At 48.2% G+C, this 21,071-nt stretch overlaps 1 protein-coding gene across 1 annotated transcript in view; it reads left to right on the forward strand.

The window, feature by feature from the left end:
* Positions 1 to 11,724, forward strand: part of LOC311111382 (unconventional myosin-Va-like) — a gene marked incomplete at its 5' end in the record, with an annotated part of 35,412 nt that extends 23,688 nt beyond the window's left edge. Inside the window, 13 exons of the mRNA XM_084154099.1 lie at positions 6,456 to 6,536; positions 6,706 to 6,904; positions 7,828 to 7,896; positions 8,447 to 8,540; positions 8,696 to 8,842; positions 9,028 to 9,182; positions 9,464 to 9,553; positions 9,810 to 9,960; positions 10,046 to 10,230; positions 10,332 to 10,429; positions 10,544 to 10,718; positions 11,114 to 11,194; positions 11,565 to 11,724. Coding sequence (XP_084010225.1) covers positions 6,456 to 6,536; positions 6,706 to 6,904; positions 7,828 to 7,896; positions 8,447 to 8,540; positions 8,696 to 8,842; positions 9,028 to 9,182; positions 9,464 to 9,553; positions 9,810 to 9,960; positions 10,046 to 10,230; positions 10,332 to 10,429; positions 10,544 to 10,718; positions 11,114 to 11,194; positions 11,565 to 11,717 — 1,678 coding nt within the window. The 3' untranslated portion in view covers positions 11,718 to 11,724. The remainder of the gene's footprint in view (positions 1 to 6,455; positions 6,537 to 6,705; positions 6,905 to 7,827; positions 7,897 to 8,446; positions 8,541 to 8,695; positions 8,843 to 9,027; positions 9,183 to 9,463; positions 9,554 to 9,809; positions 9,961 to 10,045; positions 10,231 to 10,331; positions 10,430 to 10,543; positions 10,719 to 11,113; positions 11,195 to 11,564) is intronic.
* Positions 11,725 to 21,071: the final 9,347 nt, after the last annotated feature.

The following is a 21,071-nucleotide window of genomic DNA, read 5'->3' on the forward strand; positions in this document are numbered from 1 at the left end:
ATATTATGTAGGTGATTACACTAAGCTAGGTTTGCTTCAGTAGCAGTGGGTCTGCTTATTTTGCACGCCAGGCGATGCCTAACCTGTACTGTACTGTAAGCGGCAAAGGCGGCGTAAGCCGGCCTACTAACTAGTATGATGATGACGCTAAGCTAGGTTAGCCTCCGTAGCATTGGTCATCTAACTAGCATGGAGATTAAGCATAGCTAGGTTAGCCTACATAGCATTGGTCATCTAACTAGCATGTTGAGGCTATGCTAGGTTAGCCTCCGTATGGGTTTAGGGTTAGGCATGAATGATCCACAGACTCTAAATTACTAATCAGCTCTATGAAATGTCTTCTTCTGCATGGAACCAAACCTGCATCTTTACCAACCATGTGTTTCCCTGTGTTGTGTTGTGTTACTTAGTTCCATCATGTTGCTACCACCCTATGTGTTAAGTTGCATTAAGAATCCTTGTCATTTCAAATTTTGTTAATTTTGCTTGTTCTGAACCAGGGGTTGGAACCAATATTATTTTCCAATTGTTTTGTTCTGAACAGAACCATACATTTTTTGTTTCCGTTCCACTGTTCCGACCAGAAGAAAAACGTTTTGAACCGGTTCGAACCCAACAAAAAGTGACGGTTTAAATAATTCCTTTCTGTTCCTTTTTAAACCTCTGAAATTGAAATTTTTACAGTTAGCTCGACATTAAATGACTTCACCAATCAGTGAGGATACAGCAGCTTGCTATGGAGCGGACAAGCTATTTTCATGCGTTGGACAGACGAGTGTAGGGTGTTGGATGCGACTGAAATGTTGCGGGTGGGGAGAGAATGAGAGAGGCTGGAGGAGGCTTGAAACACATCTGGGCATCTTGTTGTTATGACATGCATCATCTGAATTAGGCCCACAGAATTATACGGCTTATATGAAGGAACTTTGAATGTCTTTGAACTTCGGAAAGTTGTCTTAACGTTGGATCAGCTAGCTAGCTAACAAGCTTGTTTGTGCAGAGCGGCACCAGAATTAAAATCAAAACACGTCTTACCTTTTTGTAGTTAATAAATCCAATGTGAAACATGATAACTATAGTGTCCTTAACTAGCATTGAAAAGGTTAATCCATTCTTCTCTAATAAAACAATTCTGAATCAGGCGTGTAACGTCAGTAGGCTAGTAGACTACGCTTCTGAGGGGCAGGTAGCCTACACACGCACACACAGGCAGACACTGGAATACGTTTCTGAGTGACAGAGTGTGAGGGCTTTGCATATGCGCTTTGTTGTATGAAAAATGTATGGACTCACTAACTGTAAGTCGCTCTGGATAAGAGCGTCTGCTAAATGACTAAAATGTCAAATGTAAATGTTGCGCTTTTTGTTTGGACTGGAAAAAAATGCATGGAAAGTAAAATAACGTTATTAACCGGTTCCATGCTTTTAAAATAACGGTTCTGTTCCGGAACAGTATAGATCACTTTTGTTCTGATTCTGTTCCTTGAAAAATTTATTTATTTTTCGGTTTTCCGTTCTGTTCCCTGAACCGGTTCCAACCCCTGTTCTAAACACACATTTATTCAGTATACTAAGCAGAACAAGCTGACACACACACACACACACACACACACACACACACACACACACACACACACACACACACACACACACACACACAGCATGAGACTAGACCATGTCTGTCATGTCATGAACTGCACCACCCCACCTCCCCTAGTCCACCACCACCCCACCTCCTCTAGTCCACCACCACCCCACCTCCTCTAGTCCACCACCACCCCACCTCCCCTAGTCCACCACCACCCCACCTCCCCTAGTCCACCACCACCCCACCTCCCCTAGTCCACCACCACCCCACCTCCTCTAGTCCACCACCACCCCACCTCCCCTAGTCCACCACCACCCCACCTCCCCTAGTCCACCACCACCCCACCTCCCCTAGTCCACCACCACCCCACCTCCTCTAGTCCACCACCACCCCACCTCCTCTAGTCCACCACCACCCCACCTCCCCTAGTCCACCACCACCCCACCTCCTCTAGTCCACCACCACCCCACCTCCTCTAGTCCACCACCACCCCACCTCCTCTAGTCCACCACCACCCCACCTCCCCTAGTCCACCACCACCCCACCTCCTCTAGTCCACCACCACCCCACCTCCTCTAGTCCACCACCACCCCACCTCCTCTAGTCCACCACCACCCCACCTCCCCTAGTCCACCACCACCCCACCTCCTCTAGTCCACCACCACCCCACCTCCTCTAGTCCACCACCACCCCACCTCCTCTAGTCCACCACCACCCCACCTCCCCTAGTCCACCACCACCCCACCTCCCCTAGTCCACCACCACCCCACCTCCCCTAGTCCACCACCACCCCACCTCCCCTAGTCCACCACCACCCCACCTCCCCTAGTCCACCACCACCCCACCTCCTCTAGTCCACCACCACCCCACCTCCTCTAGTCCACCACCACCCCACCTCCCCTAGTCCACCACCACCCCACCTCCTCTAGTCCACCACCACCCCACCTCCCCTAGTCCACCACCACCCCACCTCCCCTAGTCCACCACCACTCCACCTCCCCTAGTCCACCACCACCCCACCTCCCCTAGTCCACCACCACCCCACCTCCTCTAGTCCACCACCACCCCACCTCCTCTAGTCCACCACCACCCCACCTCCTCTAGTCCACCACCACCCCACCTCCTCTAGTCCACCACCACCCCACCTCCTCTAGTCCACCACCACCCCACCTCCTCTAGTCCACCACCACCCCACCTCCTCTAGTCCACCACCACCCCACCTCCCCTAGTCCACCACCACCCCACCTCCCCTAGTCCACCACCACCCCACCTCCCCTAGTCCACCACCACCCCACCTCCCCTAGTCCACCACCACCCCACCTCCCCTAGTCCACCACCACCCCACCTCCTCTAGTCCACCACCTCCCCTAGTCCACCACCACCCCACCTCCTCTAGTCCACCACCACCCCACCTCCCCTAGTCCACCACCACCCCACCTCCTCTAGTCCACCACCTTCCCTAGTCCACCACCACCCCACCTCCTCTAGTCCACCACCACCCCACCTCCCCTAGTCTACCACCACCCCACCTCCCCTAGTCCACCACCACCCCACCTCTCCTAGTCCACCACCACCCCACCTCCCCTAGTCCACCACCACCCCACCTCCTCTAGTCCACCACCACCCCACCTCCTCTAGTCCACCACCACCCCACCTCCTCTAGTCCACCACCACCCCACCTCCTCTAGTCCACCACCACCCCACCTCCCCTAGTCCACCACCACCCCACCTCCCCTAGTCCACCACCACCCCACCTCCCCTAGTCCACCACCACCCCACCTCCCCTAGTCCACCACCACCCCACCTCCCCTAGTCCACCACCACCCCACCTCCTCTAGTCCACCACCTCCCCTAGTCCACCACCACCCCACCTCCTCTAGTCCACCACCACCCCACCTCCCCTAGTCCACCACCACCCCACCTCCTCTAGTCCACCACCTTCCCTAGTCCACCACCACCCCACCTCCTCTAGTCCACCACCACCCCACCTCCCCTAGTCTACCACCACCCCACCTCCCCTAGTCCACCACCACCCCACCTCTCCTAGTCCACCACCACCCCACCTCCCCTAGTCCACCACCACCCCACCTCCTCTAGTCCACCACCACCCCACCTCCCCTAGTCCACCACCACCCCACCTCCTCTAGTCCACCACCACCCCACCTCCTCTAGTCCACCACCACCCCACCTCCTCTAGTCCACCACCACCCCACCTCCCCTAGTCCACCACCACCCCACCTCCCCTAGTCCACCACCACCCCACCTCCCCTAGTCCACCACCACCCCACCTCCCCTAGTCCACCACCACCCCACCTACTCTAGTCCACCACCACCCCACCTCCTCTAGTCCACCACCACCCCACCTCCTCTAGTCCACCACCACCCCACCTCCTCTAGTCCACCACCACCCCACCTCCTCTAGTCCACCACCACCCCACCTCCTCTAGTCCACCACCACCCCACCTCCTCTAGTCCACCACCACCCCACCTCCCCTAGTCCACCACCACCCCACCTCCCCTAGTCCACCACCACCCCACCTCCCCTAGTCCACCACCACCCCACCTCCTCTAGTCCACCACCTCCCCTAGTCCACCACCACCCCACCTCCTCTAGTCCACCACCACCCCACCTCCTCTAGTCTACCACCACCCCACCTCCCCTAGTCCACCACCACCCCACCTCCTCTAGTCCACCACCACCCCACCTCCTCTAGTCCACCACCACCCCACCTCCTCTAGTCCACCACCACCCCACCTCCCTTAGTCCACCACCACCCCACCTCCCCTAGTCCACCACCACCCCACCTCCTCTAGTCTACCACCACCCCACCTCCCTTAGTCCACCACCACCCCACCTCCTCTAGTCTACCACCACCCCACCTCCCTTAGTCCACCACCACCCCACCTCCCCTAGTCCACCACCACCACACCTCCCCTAGTCCACCACCACCCCACCTCCCCTAGTCCACCCCCACCCCACCTCCCCTAGTCCACCCCTAGTCCTCCACCTCCCCTAGTCCACCCCTAGTCCACCACCACCCCACCTCCCCTAGTCCACCACCACCCCACCTCCTCTAGTCCACCACCACCCCACCTCCCCTAGTCCACCACCACCCCACCTCCTCTAGTCCACCACCACCCCACCTCCTCTAGTCCACCACCACCCCACCTCCTCTAGTCCACCACCACCCCACCTCCCCTAGTCCACCACCACCCCACCTCCTCTAGTCCACCACCACCCCACCTCCCCTAGTCCACCACCACCCCACCTCCTCTAGTCCACCACCACCCCACCTCCCCCAGTCTACCACCACCCCACCTCCCCTAGTCCACCACCACCCCACCTCCTCTAGTCCACCACCACCCCACCTCCTCTAGTCTACCACCACCCCACCTCCCCTAGTCCACCACCACCCCACCTCCTCTAGTCCACCACCACCCCACCTCCCCTAGTCCACCACCACCCCACCTCCCTTAGTCCACCACCACCCCACCTCCTCTAGTCCACCACCACCCCACCTCCCCTAGTCCACCACCACCCCACCTCCTCTAGTCTACCACCACCCCACCTCCCTTAGTCCACCACCACCCCACCTCCTCTAGTCTACCACCACCCCACCTCCCTTAGTCCACCACCACCCCACCTCCCCTAGTCCACCACCACCACACCTCCCCTAGTCCACCACCACCCCACCTCCCCTAGTCCACCCCCACCCCACCTCCCCTAGTCCACCCCTAGTCCTCCACCTCCCCTAGTCCACCCCTAGTCCACCACCACCCCACCTCCCCTAGTCCACCACCACCCCACCTCCTCTAGTCCCCCACCACCCCACCTCCCCTAGTCCACCACCACCCCACCTCCTCTAGTCCCCCACCTCCTCTAGTCCCCCACCACCCCACCTCCTCTAGTCCACCACCACCCCACCTCCTCTAGTCCACCACCACCCCACCTCCTCTAGTCCCCCACCACTCCACCTCCCCTAGTCCACCACCACCCCACCTCCCCTAGTCCACCACCACCCCACCTCCTCTAGTCCCCCACCACCCCACCTCCCCTAGTCCACCACCACCACACCTCCCCTAGTCCACCACCACCCCACCTCCTCTAGTCCACCACCACCCCACCTCCCCTAGTCCACCACCACCCGACCTCCTCTAGTCCACCACCACCCCACCTCCCCTAGTCCACCACCACCCCACCTCCTCTAGTCCACCACCACCCCACCTCCCCTAGTCCACCACCACCCCACCTCCCCTAGTCCACCACCACCCCACCTCCTCTAGTCCACCACCACCCCACCTCCTCTAGTCCACCACCACCCCACCTCCTCTAGTCCACCACCACCCCACCTCCCCTAGTCCACCACCACCCCACCTCCCCTAGTCCACCACCACCCCACCTCCCCTAGTCCACCACCACCCCACCTCCCCTAGTCCACCACCACCCCACCTCCCCTAGTCCACCACCACCCCACCTCCTCTAGTCCACCACCACCCCACCTCCCCTAGTCCACCACCACCCCACCTCCTCTAGTCCCCCACCACCCCACCTCCCCTAGTCCACCACCACCACACCTCCCCTAGTCCACCACCACCCCACCTCCTCTAGTCCACCACCACCCCACCTCCCCTAGTCCACCACCACCCGACCTCCTCCAGTCCACCACCACCCCACCTCCTCTAGTCCACCACCACCCCACCTCCTCTAGTCCACCACCACCCCACCTCCCCTAGTCCACCACCACCCCACCTCCCCTAGTCCACCACCACCCCACCTCCTCTAGTCCACCACCACCCCACCTCCCCTAGTCCTCCTCTTTATTTTGCCTTTTTTATGTTCCCTTTCTTTCCTTTGTTTTTGTGTCAGATCTCCCACTGCTGACTTCCATAGGCTGAATGAGGACGGAGAGCTGTGGCTGGTATATGAAGGGTTAAAAGAGACCAACAGGTTAACCGTGTGTGTGTGTGTGTGTGTGTGTGTGTGTGTGGACCAGGGATGGTGTGGGGCTGTTGACTCTTGCTCCCTCATCACATATTTTCTCCTTCCTGCTTTCCCAACCTCCTATAGTAGTTCTAAGAATTCTTCTTCTTCTTCTCTCTCCATCCCCCCCTCTCAGACTGTTGGAGGGCCAGATGCAGCAGCAGCGGCGTAGCTATGACAACGAGGTGGAGGTGTTGCGAGGGGAGTTACAGAGTGTTAAAGAGGAGAATAACCGTCAACAACAGCTGCTGGCCCAAAACCTGCAGCTTCCACCAGAGGCACGCATAGAGGCTAGTCTACAGCATGAGATCACACGACTCACCAACGAAAACCTGGTACGTTACACACACACACGCTTACACACACACACACACACACACACACACACATAGTATACAGACACATGTACACACTCATATACACACATACAGACATGCACTGAGTGTACAAAACATTAAGGACACCTGCTCTTTCCATGACCTAGACTGACCAGGTGAAAGCTATGATCCCTTATTGATGTCACTTGTTAAATCCACTTCAATCAGTGTAGATGAAGGGGAGGAGACAAGTTAAAGAAGGATTTTTAAGCCTTAAGACAATTGAGACATGGATTGTGTATGTGTGCCATTCAGAGGGTGAATGGGCGAGACAAAACATTGAAGTGCCTTTGAACGGGGTATGGTAGTAGGTGCCAGGTGCACTGGTTTGTGTCAAGAACTGCAACGCTGCTGGGTTTTTCACGCTCAACAGTTTCCCGTGTGTATCAAGAATGGTCCACCACCCAAACATCTAGCCAACTTGACACAACTGTGGGAAGCATTGGAGTCAACATGGGCCAGCATCCTTGTGGAACACTTTCGAGACCTTGTAGAGTCCATGCCCCGACAAATTTAAGGCTGTTCTGAGGGGAAAGGGGGGGGGTGCAACTCAATATTAGGAAGGTGTCCTTAATGTTTTGTACACTCCCGTGTATACACACGCTTACAAACATGCAAACGTGTACACACATACAGTCACATGCACACACATTTCAAAACACAAATTGTATTACTTTTGCAAAAATTATTTAAACATTCAAAATGTCAGGGATACATGAACACACTCACATACTCATACATGATCACTGGCCCCACCAAAGAAAACCTGGTGCCATCAACCAGCACTTCCCTTATTGGTCAGTAGTGGTACTGTGTCCGACACCACCCAGGTGTGTGTCCTGTGAGAACACACTCTGATGTGTGTGGCTGTCACCTAACAGGAGATGCTGCTGACTGAGGATCCAACAGCATATCGCAGCGCCAAAGTCAACATATTACGACGGATGGTTGTATGTAGAGTCTCTAAGGACATTGTGTGTGTTTCTCTGCACGTGTGTGACCACTAACAGAGTTTGGTGTGTGTTTTTTATGGAGCTGTGTCAGATTTCTACTCTAACTCTGCAGCAGTGTGTGTTAATCCATGGCAGACAAATCCAGTAGAGCACCTCTTCTCTCTAACTCACATAGGAGGTCAATGTGTTAAACCCAGCACCTCTTCTCTCTAATTCACACAGGAGGTCAATGTGTTAAACCCAGCACCTCTTCTCTCTAACTCACACAGGAGGTCAATGTGTTAAACCCAGCACCTCTTCTCTCTGTTAACACACAGCCAAGCCTTGTTTCAAATCAGCACCCCGACTCTCTCTAACCCCACAGAGGACCAAATAAGTACCCCCTATTTTAAATCAACCCCCTCTCTTTCTCCAACCCACTGGGTAATGGAGCCTGTTTTTTGTCTGAACTTTGACCTTTGTCATCTTCTTGTTTGACCGCTGATCCCTTCGCTTTGATAAACTGATCGATTGCTGCCGATTTCACCTCTCTCTCTCTCTCTCTTAGGACCTCATGGAACAGCTGGAGAAGCAGGATAAGACTATCCGTAAGCTTAAGAAACAGCTGAAGGTGTTCTCTAAGAAGATTGGAGAAATGGGAGGTAAGGAAGGAGACGTACCTGACCGTCTGTGTAGATGGGTGACTGTTGGACCTGAACTTGTGTATATCTGACCGTGTGTATATGTACCTAAACGTGTGTGTGTGTGTGTGTGTGTGTGTGTGTGTGTGTGTGTGCGTGCGTGTGTGTGTGTGTAGCTGGCCAGGGTGAGACTATATCTCCGGGTCAGATGGTTGAAGAGACGGTCCGTCCAGTGAACATTCCTCGTCGGGAGAAAGACTTCCAGGGAATGTTGGAGTACAAGAAGGAGGATGAGCTGAAACTGGTTAAGAACCTCATACTGGGTATGTAACCTCCACTCTGACCTCTAACCCCGACCTCTAACCATTCTCAATCTTGCACTCTCTCTTTTATCCGTCTCTCTATCTCTCTATGAGTGTTAGAAATACGTTTTTCTGTTCATACATAGATACAGGCATATATATAGATAATCCAATAGTCTATTGTAACAATCAATTATCTCTAACAGAGTTGAAGCCTCGTGGTGTAGCGGTGAATCTGATCCCAGGCCTCCCAGCCTACATCCTCTTCATGTGTCTGAGACATGCTGACTATGTCAACGATGACCAGAAGGTCAGGACCCTGCTCACATCTACCATCAACAGCATCAAGAAGATACTCAAGGTGCGTGTGGGGGGGTGCCTTTGATATTGATCTATGCTGTGTCCCAAATTGCAACCTATTCCCTTTATAGTGCACTACTTTTGACCAGGGTCCATAGGGCTCAGGTCAAAAGTAGTGCACTATATAGGGAACAGGGTGCCATTTGGGGCGCACACCCTATGATGTCAGTAACACTACAGTAAGTTGCTGTTAAACTTGTGTAGTAACCCTGTAGTTCCACTAGTAACCATACTGCATATCCATCTCTTCTAATTGTCCCTCTCCTCTTTATCCTCTGTCAGAAACGGGGGGATGACTTTGAGACAGTCTCCTTCTGGCTGTCCAACACCTGCCGCTTCCTACACTGTCTCAAACAGTACAGCGGAGATGAGGTGAGACAGGACCCAGCACACACACACACAAATGCTTACAGACCGAGACGACACACACACACACAAACAAATGCTAAAACAAATACACAACCAAATGCTTACAGACCGAGACACACACACACACACACACACAGTCTCAAACAGTACAGCGGAGATGAGGTACACCCCAAAACACAGACACACTTTATTCTTGCGTTGCTCCAACTTGTTTGTGTCTGTTTCTCTCTCTTTCTCCTCCTCCTCTCTGTTCCTGCAGTCGTTTATGAAGCACAACACTCCTAAGCAGAATGATCACTGCCTGTCTAACTTTGACCTGGCTGAGTACCGTCAGGTCCTCAGTGACCTGGCCATTCAGATCTACCAGCAGCTCATCAAATGCATGGAGAACATCCTACAGCCCATGATCGGTGAGTATACCACGCTGTGTGTGTGTGTGTCCTGTGTGTGTAGGATCACACCACTAACGTGTGTGTGTGTGTGTGTGTGTCTCAGTCTCTGGTATGTTGGAGCATGAGACCATCCAGGGTGTGTCGGGGGTTAAGCCGACCGGTCTGCGTAAACGGACATCGAGCATCGCTGACGAGGGAACCTACACTCTGGAATCCATCTTACGCCAGCTCAGCGCTTTCCACTCCACCATGTGTCAGCACGGCACCGACCCTGAACTCATCAAACAGGTGTGTGCACGTGTGTGTGTGCACGCGTGTGTGTGCATGTGTCTGATCCTGTGTGTGTGCATGTGTCTGACCCTGGTGCTTGGTTGTGTTCTGACCCCCAGGTTGTGAAGCAGCAGTTCTACATCATTGGAGCTGTGACTCTCAACAATCTGCTACTGCGGAAAGACATGTGCTCCTGGAGCAAGGGCATGCAGATCAGGTAGGTTCAGAGAGGGTGTAATGTGTATTAGTATGTATAGACAGACAGTGTCTAATGTGTGTATAGTGTGTGTGTGTGTGTGTGTGTGTAACGTATATAATGTGTTTGTACCAGGTATAACGTGAGTCAGCTGGAGGAGTGGCTGCGTGACAAGTCTCTGATGCTGTGTGGAGCCAAGGAGACTCTGGAGCCTCTGATTCAGGCTGCTCAGCTTCTGCAAGTCAAGAAGAAGACGGACGAAGACGCCGAGGCCATCTGCTCCATGTGCAACAGCCTCTCCACATCTCAGGTAACCAATCACAGCTCACTATACTGCTCATGTACTAAACTAACCAATTAGAGCCCTTTCTACCGCTCATGTACTTAACTAGCCAATAACAACCCTCTCTACCGCTCAGGTACTAAACTAGCCAATCACAGCCCTCTACCGCTCAGGTACTGAACTAACCAATCCCAGCCCTCAGGTACTCAACTGACCAATCAAGCCCAATCACTGCGGAGAATGGGACAGGGGATCAAATCAAATCAAGAAGCCTTTTGGACCTAGACTTGGCGCTCCGGTACCGCTTGCCATGCGGTAGCAGAGAGAACAGTCTATGACTAGGGTGACTGGAGTCTTTGACAGTTGAGTTAATAGTTCAAGGTCAACTAATGAAGTTTGTATCTGTCTTTCTGTGTTCCCAGATTGTGAAGGTGTTGAACCTGTACACTCCAGTCAACGAGTTTGAAGAGAGGGTGTCTGTTACCTTCATACGAACCATACAGGTAAGACCCGTCTGTCTGTCTGTCTGTCTGTCTGTCTGTCTGTCTGTCTGTCTGTCTGTCTGTCTGTCTGTCTGTCTGTCTGTCTGTCTGTCTGCATATAAATAACTGCAACTAATGTGTATATTCTCTCTCTCCCTCTCCCTCTCCTTCCCTCCCTCTCTGTATCGCCCTCTCTGTATCTCCCTCTCTCTCTTTCTGTCTCTATCTCCCTGTCCTTCCCTCCCTCTCCCTCTCCCTCTCCTTCCCTCCCTCTTTGTATCTCCCTCTCTGTATCTCCCTCTCTCTCTTTCTGTCTCTCTCTCCCTGTCCTTCCCTCTCTCTCTCTCTCTCTCTCTCTCTCTCTCTCTCTCTCTCTCTCTCTCTCTGTCAGACTCGTTTGCGGGACCGGTGTGAGACTCCTCAGCTGTTGATGGACACTAAGATCATCTACCCCGTCACCTTCCCTTTCAACCCCTCCTCTTTGGCCCTGGAGACTATCCAAATACCAGGCTCCCTCAACCTAGCCTTCCTTACCCGCGTCTAACACACACACACACACACACACACACATATATGATTAATAGATAGGCTATACATAGGTACACATGCATTCACATGCATACACAAACCATTCGCTTCCTAACGCATCCAAACACTTACATACAGTACACACACAACGTGTACACACACACACACGCTCAGCTTCCACCATTCGGTAGTTTTTACGTCAGTAGTTGAAAGCCCATCCTCCTCCGCATATACAAATGCTAAACTCTAAGAGAATGCACTGCTACAGGCCACCTTTTTCTCCTATCTTACCCCCTTTTACTGGAGCTACACAGACCACATAGAACCCCATTTAAGACCTAGTACCATGTTCCCCCAGTCCTCTCTTTTCTCCTCTGTGTTCTCTTCTCAGTAGTGTAGTGTTTTCTAGCAGTCCGGTTCTCCCATAGGAATGTATTACGGTACACTAAAGCTAGCTGTCCAGGGCTAGCATCACAGCTAGCTAGCTCCTTCAGCTAAACTCAGCTAGCATCTGTTGTGTTATAATAGGATGCTAACGCTAGCGCTTCTACAGTTAGCATAGCTAGCATTAGATAGTTCTGTTTTGATGTGATGCTAAAGCTAGCTAGCGCTTCTACAGTTAGCTAGCTAGCATCACTTCTGAGTACATTGTTGTCAACTCACCCACTGAACACAGTCAAGCCAAGTGCAGTACCCATTGTCTGTACCATACTTCTTATACATATATAAATACATATAAATATTAATATATATATATATATCACGCTAGGGTATTTTATTTATTGCATTTATTCCGCTCCCTTCCCTAAAATACGTTTTTCTTTGCAGACAGAAAACATAGATACCATAGACAGGTAGACCTATCTCTCCAACTTTCCAGGCCGGAGAGAAGTATGGACATGAAAGACGACTAGAGTCCTATAGTATTATAATGATATTTATGTCGATAGCAGATTAACTATGTAGTATCATTTAATTAGCGCTATTTAATGTAGGTTTTTATTTGTTTAGCTCACAATGTATTGTGCTTTAAGATCTCTCTGCCGTAGCTTTGTCGTGTGTAACCTGCTTCTCTAGTAGATCTGCACTTTATCACCGCTGCACGAGAGGTTGAAATAGATAGAGGATTAGACTGGAACAGAGGTTGAAATAGAGGATTAAACTGGAACAGAGGTTGATATAGAGGATTAGACTGGAACAGAAGTTGATATAGAGGATTAGATTGGAACAGAGGTTGATATAGAGGATTAGACTGGAACAGAGGTTGAAATAGAGGATTAAACTGGAACAGAGGTTGATATAGAGGATTAGACTGGAACAGAAGTTGATATAGAGGATTAGATTGGAACAGAGGTTGATATAGAGGATTAGACTGGAACAGAGGTTGATATAGAGGATTAGACTGGAACAGAGGTTGATATAGAGGATTAGACTGGAACAAAGGTTGATATAGAGGATTAAACTGGAACAGAGGTTGATATAGAGGATTAGACTGGAACAGAGGTTGATATAGAGGATTAGACTGGAACAGAGGTTGATATAGAGGATTAAACTGGAACAGAGGTTGATATAGAGGATTAGACTGGAACAGAAGTTGATATAGAGGATTAGATTGGAACAGAGGTTGATATAGAGGATTAGACTGGAACAGAGGTTGATATAGAGGATTAGACTGGAACAGAGGTTGATATAGAGGATTAGACTGGAACAGAAGTTGATATAGAAGATTAGATTGGAACAAAGGTTGATATAGAGGATTAGACTGGAACAGAGGTTGATATAGAGGATTAGACTGGAACAGAGGTTGAAATAGAGGATTAAACTGGAACAGAGGTTGATATAGAGGATTAGATTGGAACAAAGGTTGATATAGAGGATTCGACTGGAACAGAGGTTGAAATAGATAGACTTGCAGTAGATGGTTAGATTGGACGAGTAGTTTAGATAGGTATGGGTATAGAGGGATCAAACTAGCAGGTTTAGACAGCTTCAGCTATTGTACTTGCTTCTCCACTTTAAGTAAGTAGTGTCATTCCAACCCCTACTGAGGACTCTCACACACACACTAATGACTGTTGTTAAAAACAGAAGCACACTGGATCCTACATATCCACTACCACATCGTTTCCCAAACTATTGGTCGCGGCCCCATGTTGGGGTCGCCAGATTTGAAAATGGGGTAACCCCGGGGTTACGATAGTAACCTCCGGTAGCCGCTAGATTGTAATAAACAGAGCGGTTTCTGTTTTCTTCCGGCAAATGTGGCTCTATCTTGTGAACGGTTTAAGCTACAAAATATTATGACCCCATCATGAAAGATAAGACTCTCAGGAACACGTATGTGTCTTCTGTTTCCCTCTACAATGGCCACAAGCCTCCTTAGAACAGAGTGGACAAGACCAGGCACTACATCAGACTGGGGGGAGAACAACTTCATCAATGATGATGTTATTTTCTACACAGAAGATCATACAAAATTATTGCCTGATGATCTTCTGAACTTCCCAATACCTTTCTGATGCTTTCCAGTCACTTCAAACCATACTTCCTGCAGATTGAAAAACTGCCAAAGGTACTGTCAGACTGATTTGTAATAGACTGTCTACATGGTGGAGTCGTGATTTTAAAAAAATCAAAACATCTAAATAAAAAGTTTGGGAACCCCTGCACTACCAACTTCTACATATCTTCACTTCTAAATATCTTCATGTCCTCACCCCACCACTCTCTCTGCTCAACTCCCTATAGGTTATGATGAACAAGATCTATAGGTATTACTTTCAGTATTGTGTGTAACTAAACCTGGTTATCACTGAGCCGGTCTAACAGTCAGTCTGTTTTATTGTAGTTGCTCTTGTAATCCATCGGATTTAGACCCAATATCAACCATGTCTTGAATGTTTTTCCCTACAGCATGTATGATAATGCTGTCATGCCAGCTTTACTCCAGAAACTAAATCACTGCTTTCTAGACAAACTATTACACACCTTGGCTACAGTCTCTACTCTAACCTACTCTAACTCTTACCCCCTTCTTTCATTCCCTACTAACCTACTCTAACTCTTACAACTCCTTCACTGTCTCCCCAACCCCCTCTTCACTGTGTCCCAACATCAGACAAGTCTGTTTTCATGGCTCTACTTTTAGCGAAAGCAGCCATGTTGTTACTCAGCACCAGATAGTGACCAGGAGAGGGCGACATTAGACACTAACTCACATGACTGTGGTTTCTATAGAACCAGACGTTCTTCTAGATGTTCTATAGAGTGGAAGACGATCTACTAACATTCTAATCACTACTACTAAGGCTGAGGGATAGAAAGGACAGAAATACATTCATCATCATATCATCGTTGCCTCTCTTCCTTACTTGTGCCATCAGTGTTCACCTATACCCTATCTGCCCATTAACTATATTTAACCATCAACCTTATTGTTTAACCATCAACTTTATTTTACTGTGAACCTTATTATTTACCGTGACCTTTATTTGCCTGCCAACCCTGACCCCATGACCTTTGACCTTTGTTCCCTGGCCTATAGAGAGACACATGACTCAGAAAAACATATTATTATTATTACTATCATTGATGTAGGAGTCAAGTTCATGTTTAAACTTGTTTTGTGGTGCAATTTAATTAATATAAATTAATTAATATTCATATTTATTATTGGGACCACCATGAGTGTATTGTATAAAAATTAAAATTTGCCTTTTTGTTACATTTTTGCAGCGTTGCATTTTAATGAAGGATTTTTAGGAATAGGTGATAGGTTGTGCAACATGTGTATAGTGATACCAGATCTAAAATGCATATCTGCAACTTGGACGATACTGGAAAACGATACCGGCAATACTCCAGGTTTTACTCTTGTGAATGTTTTAGAGCTGTTGTTGATCATAACAATAGGATGACTTCATTGTTACTCATGTTTTGGACAAAGCCTTACATATGATTTTAAAACACAATCATCTCCTGTCATTGTCTCTGTTTGTGTCAGTCCGTCTGTTACACAACTACTGTTTTAAAAAGTAACATTATTATTATTGAGTGTTTTGATAAGTTGTCCTTGGATCCTTTTTTCGAAGGCTGGGATGGAAGGATTGTTCTGCTTTCTGTCTAGATGCACTTTTTGAAATATTTACTGAACAAGTTTAATAAACGCTGATAAAGTTAGCTCTGTCTGCCCTTAACATATCTGATATTATTATCATTTCTTTGTGATCATCATTGAGGTTTATGTTCCTTCAGAGAGGTCATATAGCTGTGGTCATTTACACAGTAGAAGGCTATAGTCTTTGTGAGTATCCCAAACGGCACCATATTCACTATATAGTGCACAACTTTTGACCAGGGCCCATAGGGAATAGGGTGCCATTTAGTACAGTGAGGGAAAAAAGTATTTGATCCCCTGCTGATTTTGTAAGTTTTCCCACCGACAAAGACATGATCAGTCTATAATTTTAAATGGTAGGTTTATTTGAACAGTGAGAGACAGAATAACAACAAAAAAATCCAGAAAAACGCATGTCAAAAATGTTATAAATTGATTTGCATTTTAATGAGGGAAATAAATATTTGACCCCTCTGCAAAACATGACTTAGTACTTGGTGGCAAAACCGTTGTTGGCAATCACAGAGGTCAGACGTTTCTTGTAGTTGGCCACCAGGTTTGCACACATCTCAGGAGGGATTTTGTCCCACTCCTCTTTGCAGATCTTCTCCAAGTCATTAAGGTTTCGAGGCTGACGTTTGGCAACTCGAACCTTCAGCTCCCTCCACAGATTTTCTATGGGATTAAGATCTGGAGACTGGCTAGGCCACTCCAGGACCTTTAATGTGCTTCTTCTTGAGCCACTCCTTTGTTGCCTTGGCCGTGTGTTTTGGGTCATTGTCATGCTGGAATACCCATCCACGACCCATTTTCAATGCCCTGGCAGAGGGATGGAGGTTCTCCCTCAAGATTTGACGGTACATGGCCCCGTCCATCGTCCCTTTGATGCAGTGAAGTTGTCCTGTCCCCTTAGCAGAAAAACACCCCCAAAGCATAATGTTTCCACCTCCATGTTTGACGGTGGGGATGGTGTTCTTGGGGTCATAGGCAGCATTCCTCCTCCTCCAAACACGGCGAGTTGAGTTGAGTTGATGCCAAAGAGCTCGATTTTGGTCTCATCTGACCACAACACTTTCACCCAGTTCTCCTCTGAATCATTCAGATGTTCATTGGCAAACTTCAGACGGCCCTGTATATGTGCTTTATTGAGCAGGGGGACCTTGCGGGCGCTGCAGGATTTCAGTCCTTCACGGCGTAGTGTGTTACCAATTGTTTTCTTGGTGACTATGGTCCCAGCTGCCTTGAGATCATTGACAAGATCCTCCCGTGTAGTTCTAGGCTGATTCCTCACCGTTCTCATGATCATTGCAACTCCACGAGGTGAGATCTTGCATGGAGCCCCAGGCCGAGGGAGATTGACAGTTCTTTTGTGTTTCTTCCATTTGCGAATAATCGCACCAACTGTTGTCACCTTCTCACCAAGCTGCTTGGCGATGGTCTTGTAGCCCATTCCAGCCTTGTGTAGGTCTACAATCTTGTCCCTGACATCCTTGGAGAGCTATTTGGTCTTGGTGGAGAGTTTGGAATCTGATTGATTGATTGCTGCTGTGGACAGGTGTCTTTTTAGACAGGTAACAAACTGAGATTAGGAGCACTCCCTTTAAGAGTGTGCTCCTAATCTCAGCTCGTTACCTGTATAAAAGACACCTGGGAGCCAGAAATATTTCTGATTGAGAGGGGGTCAAATACTTATTTCCCTCATTAAAATGCAAATCAATTTATAAAATTTTTGACATACGTTTTTCTGGATTTTTTTGTTGTTATTCTGTCTCACTGTTCAAATAAACCTACCATTAAAATTATAGACTGATCATTTCTTTGTCAGTGGGCAAACGTACAAAATCAGCAGGGGATCAAATACTTTTTCCCCTCACTGTATGTACCCTTAGTCCATTTCTATGATTAGCCCTCTTTAAGCAGTGTGGATGGACCACTCTTCCCCCCTCTCTCCTTCCCCTTATAGTGTCCCACTCTGTACATGCCCTGTGCCTCAGACAGGCTTGTTCATGTAGTTAGTCTGTGGTACGACCAGTCTTCACTTAATTTGAGATAAACATCTCCAGATGGTTCTTAAAATAGATACTTAATATCTCCCTTTTATGGTTTTGACAATTGAGGTCAATGCTAAAGTATCATATTTCATGACATCATCACTAACCGACGCATCTCATTGTTCTAATGATCTAAAGACATCATACAGTCCACCTGTGGTAGAGATGCTGAACTCTGCTCTTCTCCTCTCCATCTCCTCTCTTCTATTCGCTTCTTTCTCCTCTCCTCTCGAGTCCCATGTGTACATCAGGAGAACTGGACTGTGTGTATAATTCCTGGTAGCTGTACTTGTGAATGTGTTCACCATTAAGAAACTTGGAATAAGTTTAAATTGTCAAACTCTGTAAAAGACAAATAAAGGAATTCAGCACTGTAAATATTTGTTTATTTTTTTTGTCCAAAGCGAAAGGCAAGCTGTGGTCATGAATGGGTTATGAAAATATAGCAGTTATTATAATATTGTATTACTTATAAACATTCTGCCATGGAATTTTAGCTTTTAAGTTTAAAACCTAATGTTAAACAGTTAATATTGAATACGTTATAACGTTAACTATTTCTGCCTTCAGACCGTCCAGTGACTAGCTGACAGGTCTGAACAGGTAATACAGCCCTTATTAACAACATATCTAGGATCAGATAACCTTTACCACCAACAATAACATTTGCCATTAGAGAATGAGAAACAATCTGACCTTGGACCAGTGATTACGGACAGCTTCTACCCAGTCCTAATACACTGGGCTTCGCCCCAAATGGCACTCTATTCCCTTTGTAGTGCACTACTTTTGACCAGGACACTACTTTTGACCAGGCCATAGGGTTCTGGACATAAGAAGTGCACTTTATAGGGGATATGGTGCCGTTTGGGACGTAGCCCTGGTCTGTGTACCTGAGGGTATTACTGTGGCGCGGTCAAAGCCCTTGGTAAGTAGCTTAGTGTTCCCTCTCTGTCCCTGGCCTCCAATCCTCTAACTAACCTTGGAAAACACTCTCCTCAGGATAGCATACCGTCTGACAGACAGACCAACTTCCCTCACTAGGTAAGAACTATATTATATGTTTGTTATCTTGATGTCATGCAGTTGTGTTGGAAACAGTTGGTAAACTATTTCTTTTTTAAGGTCAGTCAATCCAGAAAATGTCAAGAACTTTTAAAGTTTCTTCAAGTGCAGTTGCAAAAACCATGAAGCGCTATGATGAAACTAGCTCTCATGAGTTACCTCTGCTTCAGAGGATAAATTCATTAGAGATAACTGCACCTCAGATTGCAGCCCAAATAAATGCTTCACAGGGTTCAAGTAACAGATACATCTCAACATCAACTGTTCAGAAGAGACTGCCTGAATCAGGCCTACATGGTCGAATTGCTGCCAAGAAACCACTACTACAGGACACCAATAAGAAGAAGAGACTTGCTTGGGCCAAGAAACACGAGCAATGGACATTAGACAAGTGGAAATCTGTCCTTTGGTCTGATGAGTCCAAATTTGAGATTTTTGGTTCCAACCGCCATGTCTTTGTGAGATGCAGAGTAGGTGAACGGATGATCTCCGCATGTGTGGTTCCCACCGTGAAGCATGGAGGAGGTGTGATGGTGTGGGGGTGCTTTGCTGGTGACACTGTCTGTGATTTATTTAGAATTCAAGGCACACTTAACCAGCATGGCTACATTTACATTTTTTTTACATTTTAGTCATTTAGCAGACGCTCTTATCCAGAGCGACTTACAGTTAGTGAGTGCATACATTTAATTCTTTATACTGGCCCCCCGTGGGAATCGAACCGACAACCCTGGCGTTGCAAACGCCATGCTCTACCAACTGAGATACATCCCTGCCGGCCATTCCCTCCCCTACCCTGGACGACGCTGGGCAAATTGTGCGCCGCCCCATGGGTCTCCCGGTCGTGGCCGGCTACGACAGAGCCTGGATTCGAACCAGGATCTCTAGTGGCACAGCTAGCACTGCGATGCAGTGCCTTAGACCACTGCGCCACTCCCATCTGGTTTGCGCTTAGTGGGACTATCATTTGTTTTTCAACAGGACAATGACCCAAAACACACCTCCAGGCTGTGTAAGGGCAATTTTACCAATAAACTGTTGGAAAAGCATTCCTCATTAAGCTGGTTGAGAGAATGCCAAGAGTGTGCAAAGCTGTCATCAAGGCAAAGGGTGGCTACTTTGAAGAATATAAAATATAAATAATATTCTGATTTGTTTAACACTTTTTTACAAATCTCCGCTGTTGAAAACGAAATGTTAGTCTAAAAGAAATGTGAGATAATGTCTAGATGCTTTTTATAGTGGAGATCAAGTTTATAAGTTGCCTGGTTGGGCTGATGAGACAATTGATTGCGGAGACAGTTGATTGCGCAGTCAGATGGAACAGAGTAAATGGGCATTTTAAACATCAGATTTAGCCGGTGGCAATTTGTGGAATAGACACCGACTGGAATGCAGTTTTAACCAATCAGCATTCAGGATTAGACACACCCGTTGTATAATTCTACAGTGTGTATATCTCCACCCTTTTGTATCTGTTACAGCCAACAATGTATTTATACAGTATTTGTCTGTATCAGATTGTGGTTATCTATCTGTTCTATTTCTACAGTGTGTATATTGCAGGTCATTATATATCTGTTCTATTTCTACAGTGTGTATATTGCAGGATATTATCTGTTCTATTTCTACACTGTGTTTATTGCAGGTCCATATCCAGCTCTGTGTGTCTATGATTCATTCCCCAGACTATCACTATCAGTGGCAGTTACCTATCTCAACCATTATACACAATGTGTAATAATTTACATCCAAGTGTGTGTGTGTGTGTGCGTCTCCCAAAATAGGCCTACTGCTCTCTCCTTCTCTGAGCAGGATCAGGCAGGAGGGAGATTACCCACTGCTTATCCTCAATACAATTGGCAGCACACACACACCTACACACACACTCACTCCCTCTCTCTCATTCTCTCCTCTCGCTCTGTCTCTTATTCACTATCTCTCTCTAACTGACTCACACATACACACATTCTCTCTCTCCATCTTTTTCTCTTTCTCACTCACACACACAAAATAGCAATGCTTCCTTCAGGTGAATCGATAACAGTGTGTGTGTGTGTGTTATCTCTCATACCTGAATGTTAACGTTGTGTTCCTCTTCTCCCCTATACAGGTGTGTGGTTAACCAGCTGCAGCC

Source organism: Coregonus lavaretus (genome assembly GCF_964263955.1).
Source record: "Coregonus lavaretus genome assembly, chromosome: 37".
Lineage (NCBI taxonomy): Eukaryota > Metazoa > Chordata > Actinopteri > Salmoniformes > Salmonidae > Coregonus > Coregonus lavaretus.